This window comes from Dipodomys merriami, unplaced genomic scaffold, assembly GCF_024711535.1.
Source record: "Dipodomys merriami isolate MVZ:Mamm:240054 unplaced genomic scaffold, mDipMer1.0.p SCAF_57, whole genome shotgun sequence".
NCBI lineage: Eukaryota > Metazoa > Chordata > Mammalia > Rodentia > Heteromyidae > Dipodomys > Dipodomys merriami.
Genome location: NW_027206146.1, coordinates 2,484,068 through 2,496,234, shown reverse-complemented (window position 1 = coordinate 2,496,234; position 12,167 = coordinate 2,484,068). Strand labels below are relative to the sequence as shown.

The window sequence follows — 12,167 nt, the reverse complement described above, 5'->3', positions numbered from 1 at the left end:
ACGGCCCCAGGCTGCGACCAATCAGAAAGCAGCTCTGATGTCATCGCCACGCCGCCTACGTCATCAGAGCGCGCCGTCCTCGGGGGAAGTGGGGAAGTTTATTTCGTAGAAACCGTCGTGTGCGGAGGCCAAAAGTGAGTGTGAGGGCGCCGGAGAGGGTGCGAGGCGGGGGAGCTGGGCTGCGCGGTCTGGAGGACGGCGTGTGTGGCGACAAAGGCGGGCTTTTGCAGCCTGTTTGCCCCAAGGCTTCTTATGTGACTTCTATGTCAGGGGCAACAATTATCCCCTGCTCTCTTGGCTTGGCTGATGCCAGGAAGCAGGCTTAATGAAGCAGCTACTTAACTGATCACACGTGCGTGAGTGTGTGAGTGTGCGGGGCCTGCGTCACCCAACAGCCCACCCCAGGCTGGGTCACATTAGTGGAGTATGAGGAGTAGATGGAGTTAGGGAAGAATGAAGTGAGGAGCCTCTAGCTGTAGGGAATGGGAGTGGAGGAGGGAAGATGCAGCCGTGGGGGAAGGTGTCTCCAACCGGGTGGCCATTGGAGGGGTGTGGTGTGTTACAGCCTGGGTAGGAACGGTGACACCCCAGTGAACAAGCAAAGCAACCTTCCTTGAGAAGCCTGCATGATTGCTGGGGTTCCTAAAGATGAACCAGAATCTACCGGAGGAAGCATTCCTTTTGGTAATGAGAGATAGAGATGGAGTACAGTTTTAGGGAACGGTGGTCTCGCTCCCCCATAGGCCTCAGGATGTCTCTGGCAGATGAGCTCTTGGCTGACCTCGAGGAGGCAGCAGAAGAGGAAGAAGGAGGAAGCTATGGCGAAGAAGAAGAGGAGCCTACCATCGAAGATGTACAAGAGGAGACACAGCTGGACCTTTCCGGGGATTCAGTGAAGAGCATCGCCAAGCTATGGGACAGCAAGATGGTAAGAGGGCATGGAGGTGTGAGTGCGCTCTGATGGGGAAACAGCTCTTGTCTCTCAAGGATCCCATGTTCTGACTCTGCTCTCCTTCTCTGATAGTTTGCGGAGATCATGGTGAAGATTGAGGAGTACATCAGCAAGCAAGCCAAAGCTTCAGAAGGTCCTCCCCTTTCTTCCCCCACACATTCATTCTTCTGCTAGCTTTTTGTTCTTCGTGGCTTAGAAATTGAATGTTTTTCTCAGCCTTTTCCAGAGTCTTTGTCTTTTCCTCCATCCCATCCTATCCCAGCACACACCTGTAGTCCTGGGACTTAGCACAATGAGGTAGGAGGATTGAATGTTTGAGTCCAGTCTGGACTACACAGTATACATACTTACACTTACATGGATATGTAAGTGGTACACTGCAAAGCTCTTAAGCCCTTATTCTGTCCTGAGCACTTATTAATTGTGCTTCATCTTATTTTAAGGTTTCCCAAATTGCAGTTTTATACCTGTAAACCTGCTCAGCCTGTTATTTACTTAACATTTTCTTTAAACCAATGGATTTTTTTTTAAAGAATTAAGTTTATGGATTGGACATCAAATTAAGCATATTACTACCATAAGTGGAAAACTAAGAAGAATTAAAGAAAAAACTGAGTCACATAATGTGAGAATCCAGAGGTGTGAAGAAGCCTCTGGGGCTGAAGCCAGGTCCTGTGGGAAAGTGGAAAAGCCTTGGGGAGGCCTTCAGATGTCCCCTGAGTGACTCTTCTGGGCACTGAGGGTGCTGGACTTGCCCTTCGGGTGTATGGAAGCCTCAGACATCAGTCTGTGGAGCTCAGGGTTATGGGGAGCCACAAGTCAAACCAGGGGTCAAATCCAGACCAGCCTAGAGTGCAGACTGGAGGGAGGTCAAGGAACAATCCAGGTCCAGGGGATGTTTGCAAACTTGTAAGCCCACTCCCACTACTGCACACTTCTGCTCCTCCTTCCTGCCCCCAGCCTCAACCCAGTCTCCCCACAGCTTTGTAATCTGGGAGGGGGTGGGCGTTTAGGCAACCCCCCCCCACCATCCATGCACTTTTTGTGTTCACAGTGATGGGACCAGTGGAGGCAGCCCCCGAGTACCGCGTCATTGTAGATGCCAACAACCTAACAGTGGAGATCGAGAATGAGCTCAGTGAGTACTGCAGATGGCAGCCCTGGTTGATGCCCCTTCCCTTTCCCCTTCCCCATCCTCCAGGGGATCAGGTAGGAGCCAGCTCCCTCTGCCCCCGCTTCCCAGCCCATACCTCAGGTGGGTCCCAAACCCCTGTATTAGCTGGAATCAGATTCAACCACTGGATCAGTGGCTTCATAGAAAGAAATACAATCTCTTCTCCCCTAAAAGTTTGAGCAGCTCTGGCCTGGTTTGACCTCCTGCAAAGCCCAGGTTCTTTCTTCTGCCATATGTTTTTGTGCTGCAGTGTGGCTGCTCCCCTCTAGCCATCACCTCCACATCCCCACCAGCGAAGGTGCAGAGCAGGGCGTAGTGCCTTTCCTTAGGACACAGGGTGGCACGTGTGTCATTCCTGCTCACGGCTTGTAGAGCTGACACATGTGGATGTGTGGATATTACGGACAGCATGAGTGGACATTTATGCTGGTTTCCATGTGCCAAGAAGAGATTTTGGGGTCATTGAAAGTGGAACCCTGCTGTCTCCTCACCAGACACTTGTCCTTCCTATCTTAGATATCATCCATAAATTCATCCGGGATAAATACTCCAAGAGATTTCCCGAACTGGAGTCCTTGGTCCCTAATGCCCTGGATTACATCCGCACGGTCAAGGTAAGGGGAACAGGACAGAGCAAGAGGTGAGACTCACTTTCAGACCTTGATCCAGGAAGCCTCGGGGTCTGGAAAGGTGCAAAAGGAAGCTCAGCAAGGAAGGCTGGGACTTGGAGAGGCCGTGTCCCACTCACCTGCACACATGCGCTGTGTCCTCTCTCTGGTCTCCTGAGACCAGCCTGACCTTTGCTTTCCAGCTGAACAGAAGCAGGTGGCATTGAATGGAGCTCTGGAGGCTGGCAGGGCAGCCTTGTGGAGAGGCAGCGAGCCCAGTTGTATAAGTGCAGACCCTGAGTGGGAACAAGCCAGGAAGGAGTAGGGGTGGGAGGAGGTGTTGAAATGGCCAGGAAGGTGGGAGCACAGGAAAGGTAGGACTTTGAAGGTCTGGGGTCCTATGAAGAGGGACAGGAGCCATGAAAGCAGGGAGAGCAGGAGCCCAGCCCCCTCCCCCTCCCAGTGTCCCGTAGGAGATAGGGATGGGGCAGAAGAAATGGCTGTCACCAGATCTGTGGTCCTGAGGGCTTGTCCAGGGCATCAGGCCTGGCTTGCTTGGGTTCCACTTCTGGGTGGGCAGGCAGAACAGCCAGTCTCAAGGCCCTGGGCAGGGGCGTTCTGGGCACTGCTAGGAGGCAGGAGAGGCCCCTGGTGCAGGGGTCTCAGCTTTCCCAGTGTCAAAAGGAGACCTGAGCATGTGCTGGAAGAGGAGAGCTTCTAGCAACTTCCAAGTTCTCATGACTCCCACCCCCTTTTCCCCCAGGAACTGGGGAACAGCCTAGACAAGTGCAAGAACAATGAGAACCTGCAGCAGATCCTCACCAATGCCACTATCATGGTCGTCAGCGTCACCGCATCCACCACCCAGGGGTATGTGTACCACAGGCGAGCACCGCCAGCCAGTCCACATCAGAGAGTAAAACAAGGCCCTGCCTGGGCTGGCTGGCATGGTGCTGGCTGACAGTTAAGATGCCCAACAGCCCTTGCTCCTAGGCCTTGGAGCTAACAGAAACCGAGGTGGCCCTGAGAGCTGCCCATGCACAAAATCCCCTCAGCAGGACCGGGGTCTGTCCCCTTGCAGGCAGCAGCTGTCGGAGGAGGAGCTGGAGCGGCTGGAGGAGGCCTGTGACATGGCGCTGGAGCTGAACGCCTCCAAGCACCGCATCTATGAGTACGTGGAGTCCCGGATGTCCTTCATCGCACCCAACCTCTCCATCATCATTGGCGCATCCACAGCTGCCAAGATCATGGGTGAGGCCTGGGTCCCCACCTCCACGGGGTGCTGACCCGGGGGTGACAGGGAAATGGAGCCTTGTGATCACATTGAGCTCAGCCAGATAAATCCAGAACATTCTTCCCCATCTGGGAGTCCTCAACCTAGTCTCTGCAACACCCTCGGGGCACACGCAGTTCTGCAGGCTCAGATTCTGGGGCTCAGAGTGGGATACCTGTTGTCGTTTTCTCTCCCTGACTCCCATAAACTCACCGGTGAAAATGTTTCCATTCAGAGGTGGAGCAGACCACCAGTGGGGCTTGGCCAGGCTTTGGGGGCAGCTTCCCAGTGGGCCACTTCTTTGCTGTGCATCCTCAGACGAGTTGCTCCCTTCCTTGAGCCTTTGCTGATCCCTACCCGGTGAAGTGAGAGGCACCAACCCTCCATCAGGGCTGCCTTGGGGACCCAGCCATAAGGTCAGAGCTCCAAATCCAGGCTCTGTGCTGCCTTTGACCTCACCTCACACCACAGGTGTGGCTGGCGGCCTGACCAACCTGTCCAAGATGCCTGCCTGCAACATCATGCTGCTGGGGGCCCAGCGCAAGACGCTGTCCGGCTTCTCCTCCACCTCCGTGCTGCCCCACACCGGCTACATCTACCACAGCGACATCGTGCAGTCCCTGCCCCCGGTGAGCCCAAAGGCGCGGGCCTGGAGCAAGCCACATTGCCATGGGCAGCGCCGTGTCTCAACCTCTGAATTGGGGGAACAGCATCTGCGTCTCTGGGCACACCAGAAGTGCTTACAATGCAGGCCTCACACACAGCAAGTGATGCAAGGCCCTCTCCAGAGTTCAGGGACCCCCTAAGCCTAAGGAGTTGGAGAAAACACCCACGAAGCGAGGGGACACTGGGGCCCAGAGAAGGACATCCTTTCCTGTGGGGCCAAGGCCCGCTGCTCTCCTGGGAGGTGGCATGGGACCATCGAGAAACTTATCCAAGCCTTGCTATCGGGCTCGTGTGACCCCAGCTTCAAAGCCGGGCTTCCCTGCAGGGCAGGGAACCACCTTAAAACCACCTGGCTGGCCCAAGCGTGTAGGCCAAGGAGCACGCTTCCTGGGCAGGGTTCTTTATTGTCCATTGCTGCTACTGGTTATATTGCTTTATTATTATTAATTGGGTCTTATGTTTTACATGCCCCCTCTTGGTTTTTACCAAAACGAGGGCGGCCTGGCTTTAGTGACACAGAACATGAATCCAGTTAAACACAGACGGGTCTTTTCATAGTGGTGGCAGTGTATTTTCTTCTGTTCTGATTTTCCTCACTGACCCTGCCCCCTTTTCCCTTGCTCCAGGATCTCCGGCGGAAAGCAGCCCGGCTGGTGGCTGCCAAGTGCACGCTGGCAGCCCGTGTGGACAGCTTCCATGAGAGCACAGAAGGGAAGGTGAGGGCAGCTGGATGTCCGTCCCCTGGGCTCGGCCATTAGGGAGAGACCTGCTGAGCCAGGCCCATGTCTGGGGCCTGGAGGCCGTCAGGGAAAGACCCATCACAGGTACCCTGTGAGGCCAAGGACTCTCACTGTGATCTATTAGTTTCCTAGGGATGCTGTGGCCAATCAGTATAAATTGTGGCTTAAAACTCAGACTCTGGAGCCAGGTGCAGGTGGCTCACGCCTGTAATCCTAGCTACTCAGAAGGCTGAGATCTGAGGATTGCAGTTCAAAGCCAGCCCAGGCAGGAAAGTCCGTGAGACTCTATCGCCAATAAACCACCAGAAAACCAGAAATGGTGCGGTGGCTCAATTGGTAGAACACTAGCCTTGAGCTGAAGAGCTGAGGGACAGCACCCAGGCCCAGAGTTCAAGCCCTATGAACAGAAAACAACAAACAAACAAAAAAAAAACCCTCATACTCAGGGGCTGGAACTGTGCTAGAGTGCTTGCCTAGCATGCATGAAACCCTGGATTTGATTCCTCAGTATCACATCAACAGAAAAAGCCTGGCGCTGTCAAGTGGTAGAGTGGTAGCCTTGAACAAAAGAAGCTCAGGGACAGCACCCAGGCCCTGACTTCAAGCCCCAGGATTGGCAAAACAAAACAAACAAAAAACAACTCAGGCTTAGTATCTTAGCGTCCTGGAGGTGAGACGTTCAGGAGTCACCTGGGCTATGCCCCTCTGGATTCTCCCAGAGGATCCATCCATCCAGCTTCCCAGCCCACCAGACTCCCTGGCTGGAGGCCCCATCCTCTGTGGCAGAGCCAGCCTTGCAGCACCCTCCTCCCTCAGACCCTGCTTGTGTCTGCACAGCTCCTCTGACCGTGTGTTAAGGCCCCGCAGGTGATGCTGAGCCCTGTTAACCCAGGGTACTCCCCATCTCCCATCCTTGCATGGGCAAGACACAGGTGTAGAGGTCCTGGAGATTGCGATATGAGACACCGGGGCGATATGAGACACCGGGGCACGTCCTGGAAAGGGAACTGGGTGTAGTGATGAATGCAAAGCCCTGAGGCCAGCACAGAGCCCAGGAGGGAGCAGAGGCCCTGGTGGGCCCAGGAGCAGGTGATACCCACAGCCTTACATGCCCGCAGGAATATGGGCAGGGGGGGAGGGGGGAGCTGTGGTGAGGAGAGGGGTGTGGGTGCCGTGTTGCCAGCCAGTGCTGTGGAGAGCCAACGCTGGGGAAGGTACACAGGGACGCTGCCCGGCACAGTTATATTTGTGGGGCCAGGGAGGCTGAGCCCAAGGTTTGAGTGGGGGCGTGCAGTCCTGAGCAGGGCAGATGACCTTGAGAACCACAGGCCCCAGAGGGCCCTGTGCTCAGTGGGCAGCATGCGTGGACCACCGGACGGGCCACGGCCCGTCCCTAACTGCAGCTCCCATCCCAGGTGGGCTACGAGCTGAAGGATGAGATCGAGCGCAAGTTTGACAAGTGGCAGGAGCCACCGCCTGTAAAGCAGGTGAAGCCCCTGCCTGCACCCCTTGATGGGCAGCGCAAGAAGCGGGGTGGTCGCAGGTGAGCGGCTCGGGGGCAGGGGAAAGGGGGGAATTGTGGGGCTGTCACAGGTGAGTGGTTGGAGCGGTGGAGGGAAAGGGCTGTCCACCTCCTTGCTGACCCTGCCCCTTGTCCCAGGTACCGCAAGATGAAGGAGCGGCTGGGGCTGACTGAGATCCGGAAGCAGGCCAACCGCATGAGCTTCGGGGAGGTCAGACCCCTCCCCACAGTTGTTCTTCCTCACCCTGTCCTATGGCATTCCCTCTCGGCCTGTGCGCCGGCCTCCCTTCCCTCACCCCCTCTCAGCCCCTAGTGATCTCACTTAGCACCCACTGCCTTCCTGCTCCACCCTGCCACTCCAGGCTTCCTGCTCAGGGCCACACTAGGCCCTCCAGACCTCCTAGGCTGGTCTCGCCTTCACCCAAGGCAGCCTGGGGTTAGCCAACTTCTTGAGGTGCCCTCCTGTACCCCAGACCGCCCATCCTGCTCAAGTGCCCTCAGCAGCAAACCTGTCCCCTGACCCAGGTCTCTGCATGCTAGCTAATATGCACAAAGAGAGATGGCCTTCACGCAGCTCCGGGAGGAGTGCTAGGACCCCAGGGGTATCCAGACAGGGCCCCACAGGGTCCCCAGGACCACCATTGTTCAGTGGGGCTTCTGTAAGGTTGAGGCGCTGGCTGAGCATGCTCCCTCCTCTGCCCCACCAGATCGAGGAAGACGCCTACCAGGAGGACCTAGGCTTCAGCTTAGGCCATCTGGGTAAGTCAGGCAGCGGCCGTGTGCGGCAGACACAGGTGAATGAAGCCACCAAAGCCAGGATCTCCAAGACTCTGCAGGTACGGGGGAGCCAATGGAGCTGGGATGGAGGGGCCGTGGCTCTGAACCCGGGTCCCAGCCTGTTCTCCCCCACAGCGGACCCTGCAGAAGCAGAGCGTGGTGTACGGTGGGAAGTCCACCATCCGGGACCGCTCCTCAGGGACTGCCTCCAGCGTGGCCTTCACCCCGCTCCAGGTACACCCCACACCTACAGGAGCCAGACCAGTCGTGAGCGCGCCATCCTGGCCCAGCTTAGTTCCCTGTGTCCCTAAAGGCAGGCGTGTAGGGAGTCCCAGGTGACATTGATACAGCCCAGGACAGGCATGCAGAGGCTGGCTGTGGCAGGGCATGGAGCTGTGCTGAGCACTGGCTTTGGAGTCATGCCTAGGGTCCTGTCCAAATGGCCAGTGACTGCCTGAGCAGGGACTCTTCTCAGAGTCTCTGGTCCCTACCTTCAAAATAGCCAGAGCAGCCGGGCGCTGGTGGCTCATACCTGTAATCCTAGCTATTCAGGAGGCTGAGATCTTGAGGATCACGTTTCAAAGCCAACCCGAGCAGGAAAGTCCATGAGGCTCTTATCTCCAATAAATCACTAGAAAACCAGAAGTGGCATTGTGGCTCAAGCGTTGGAGCGCTCACTGAGCTGAAGAGCTGAGGGATAGTGCTAAAGCCCAGAGTTCAAGCCCCACAAACGACAAAAAAAAAAAAAAATAGCCAGAGCTGTTGGGGTGCACACCTAACCCATTAGAGCTCCCCAAGTCAGGTGACTTGAGTGTCACATCAGAGTCCAAGTTGCTTCCTGGCAGTGAGGGACAGTGGGCCGGCAGTCTACTCCTTTTTTTTTTTTTTTTTTTTTGTCGGTCATGGGGCTTGAACTCCGGGCCTGGGCGCTGTCCCTCAGCTCTTCAGCTCAAGGCGAGCGCTCTACCACTTGAGCTACAGCGCCACTTCCGGTTTTCTGGTGGTTTATTGGAGATAGGAGTCTCACGGTCTCTCCTGCCCGGGCTGGCTTTGAACCGCGATCCTCAGATCTCAGCCTCCTGAGTAGCTAGGATTACAGGCGTGAGCCACCAGCGCCCGGCGGCAGTCTACTCCTTTGTGCCTCAGTTTACTGCCAGGTTAAGCAAGCAGGTTCCGCCGTCCTGTGATGAACCTTCTCACTTGTCAGCAATGGCTCCTGAGACCCAGCTGAGTTCCCAGCTCTGTCTCATACTCTGGGGGCAAAGCCACAGACAGCAGCCAGGCCTGGGCTGCGAAGGGCGCGGCGGGCAGGGGCAGGAGGCCTGTGGTATGTGAGAAGGTGTGTCGGGAGATCAGGAGAGAAGGGAGCTGTGGGTGGAGAGATTTCTGGGTTGGAGCAGTCATGGCGAGAATTACTGCCTTGAAAACTGTGGCTGGCAGCCATAGTATGCTGGGACTTGTGCTGCAACTCTGGGCCAGCTGCTGTCCTCTGTCACTCAGTTCCTTCATCCAAACATAGAGAGAGTGGCTTTCCTCAAATACTGGTATCTTCATCACCTGAAAACACCATTGGACATCCGAATGCCCAGTCCCCCTTCCCCAGCCCCCCAAACTCACTGGATCAGAATCCTGACTGAAAGAAATGACAGTTAAACAGCTCTTGTATCCTGCAAACCCAAAGACCATCCCAAAGGGTCTGGAAGGAGAAGGGCCAGTCCTCTGAGACATCATAGTTCTCTTGCTGGGAGGAGGAGAAGGGGGATGGCTACCCTCACCTGTTGCTTTGCCCCTTTCCCCTGTCTAGGGTCTGGAAATAGTGAACCCCCAAGCGGCTGAGAAGAAAGTGGCTGAGGCCAACCAGAAGTATTTCTCCAGCATGGCCGAATTCCTCAAGGTGAAGGGAGAGAAGAGCGGTATCATGTCTACCTGAGGTGTTCACCTGAGGTGATGCGCCTCTGGGCTGGATGACGCTGCAGGAGCACGGATGCCGGTCCTCGTGCAGGAGTGGAGACGGCCCTGAGCCCAGGCCAGGACGTCCACGGAGTGTGCTGAGGCACCCCTGCCCATCTCCCCACTGGGACATAGCAGGTCTTCATTACACCCGTCTGTTTTGTTATACTGGGAGAAGAAATCCCTTTTTCTAGGAAGAGTATGATTAAAAACTGAGTGTCAGTATTTGTCCTCAGGAGTGAACATTTGTGAAGCACCTGAAGGTGTCAGAGCCTTGAGCCTCTGGCCAAGATGGTGTGTCCCCAGAACAGCTGGTGTACCCCATTCCCTGCCCGGCTCCCAGGAACAGAAAGATGAGGCCACCATCTCCAAGCCCTGGAGAGCATCAGTTATCTTGACAGCTAGGCAGTTCGGCCAGAGAAAGCTCCAGATCATTCTGGTCTGTGAGGCCACACGCAGGCCTTCCCAGTCCAGGCATCCACACCCACCCTGTGAGGCACCCAGGAGACCTGGAAGGAATGCATGGAATCACCTAGCACCAGACTCAGGCAAGCCCAAGAGCTGAGTCCTGATATTTTTAACCTGTGTTGGTTGAGAGCACCTGCTACAAATTCTTGCACCCCACTTTGTCTTGGGAACTGGGGTTCAGACAGGCTGAGAAGGAAGGCACTGCTGATGAGGGAGAAGTATGGGCCAGCCCCTAGGTGTGCCATGATTCTAGTGGCCCCATTCCCTCTGCTGGATGTGCTGGACTTCATGTGGTCCTAAAAAGGGAACTCTATCACCTGGCCTGCAAAGTCTGGGCTTGTCCAAGATCTTTGATTTCTCTGTTTTGTCTTTGATATCTCACACATTTTTTTTTTTCTTTTTGCAAGTCCTGGGGCTTGAACTCAGGGCCTGGGCACTGTTCCTGATTTTCTGCTAGTGCTCTACCACTTGAACCACAGTGCCACTTCCAGCTTTTTCTGCTTATGTGATACTGAGGAATTGAACCCAGTACTTCATACATGCCAGGCAAGCACTCTACCAGTAAGCCACATTCCCAGCCCAGATCTCACAACTTCTCTTTCTCTCTCTGGACCGACCATTGCCTGTCACCACCTATTGTTACAGTCTGGTCCCTCATGGGTCTCTCAGGGGTGGCTTCTTATCTACCAGGCTGTTCGTTACCCCTGGTTTCCTTCCTGGTCTGACTATATTACATCTGCATGTGGCAAGTGTGTATGTATGGTATGAAAATTTAATACGCTTCATATTTAACCTGGAGGCTTGTTAAAGCATGATTACTAGCAGCGCTGGTGGTTCATACTGCAATCATAGCTACTTAGGAAACTGAGATCTGAGGGTCACAATTCGAAGCCAGCAGGAAAGTCTGTGACTCATTTCCAATTAACCACCAAAAAGCCAGAAGTGGAGCTGTGGCTTAAGTGGTAGAGTGCTACCCTTGAGCAAAAAGAAAGCCCAGGGACAATGCCCAGGGCGAGTTCAAGCCCCAGTACCAGCACAACAAAAAACAAATATCATTACTGGGTCCAGAGTTTTATTTTCTTACTAAGGTTTCTTAGAAATAAGTAAGGTTTCTTACTAACATTTCTTAGAAATGTTCATTTCAAACAAGTTCACAAACATGTTTATGCCTCACATTGAACCTTGCAAGCGCTCTACCACTGAGCCACCTTTCCAGCCCCACACTGAACCTTTTTGAGAACCAGTGTTCTAAAAAAGCTGCATTGTGTGTGATGCTAGGAATCATCTGGGGGGGGGGGGGGAATCTGATGTCTGCTTCCCACAGCTAGAGATTTAGTTGGTTTAGTGTTCAGCCTAGGTATCTTATTTTGTAGTTTCCCAGGTTATTCTAATATGCTGTCAAGCCTGAAATCAGATACTGCCTTCTCCGGGCCCCAACTGTGAAGTGTGGACCATCAGCGTGATCTTGGAGCTTGTTAGAAAAACATAATTTGGGATATCCTGAACCAGAATCTGGGGTTCATCAAGTCCCGGGGTTGGGGGGAGGCCTTAGCCGTTCAGGGTACACGGTGACATCCAGTCTCCACACCTGGAACAGCAAAGCTCTAGGTTAGTAACAAACCAAAAAAGAATGGGAGCCACTAGGGAGGTTCGGAAACACACAAACCCCAGGCCTCTGCCCTCAGGTCTCTAGTTCTGGGAATAGATGTGTTTGTAAGCGTGCCTTTTTCTCTGGTCTTGTGATTCTGATGAGGCACCGAAGGGTTCCCTTCAAGTTTAGACGCTCAGCTTCACATCAGCCTTGAGCTCATCTTACTTTCCTCCACCGAGAGGAAGAGGAGCAGAGCCTGCCCCCGGCCAGGGCTTCCTAGTGCGTAAAGGCGCAGTGCCCCGCAAGCTGCCCACCACTGGTCACCATTTGCACACCATCTGTTCATGAGCAAAAGGGGTACAGAATGCTTCCGGCACCCTGAGCCCTGGAGACTCAAGATCCAGAGCGATGCAGACATTCAGGGTGAAAGTTACAACCGACAGGGC

At 54.7% G+C, this 12,167-nt stretch overlaps 1 protein-coding gene across 1 annotated transcript; it reads left to right on the top strand.

Annotated features, from left to right (window-relative positions):
• Positions 1–41: 41 nt before the first annotated feature.
• On the top strand, positions 42–9,887 carry Prpf31 (pre-mRNA processing factor 31). Its single transcript, XM_070000763.1, has 14 exons — positions 42–134; positions 744–928; positions 1,025–1,085; positions 2,007–2,090; positions 2,643–2,740; positions 3,498–3,604; positions 3,816–3,985; positions 4,479–4,636; positions 5,300–5,389; positions 6,829–6,956; positions 7,074–7,146; positions 7,643–7,771; positions 7,848–7,946; positions 9,517–9,887. The coding sequence occupies exons 2-14, from the start codon at positions 752–754 to the stop codon at positions 9,640–9,642; spliced, it is 1,500 nt and encodes a 499-aa protein (XP_069856864.1). The 5' UTR covers positions 42–134; positions 744–751; the 3' UTR covers positions 9,643–9,887.
• The last annotated feature ends 2,280 nt before the right edge of the window (positions 9,888–12,167 follow it).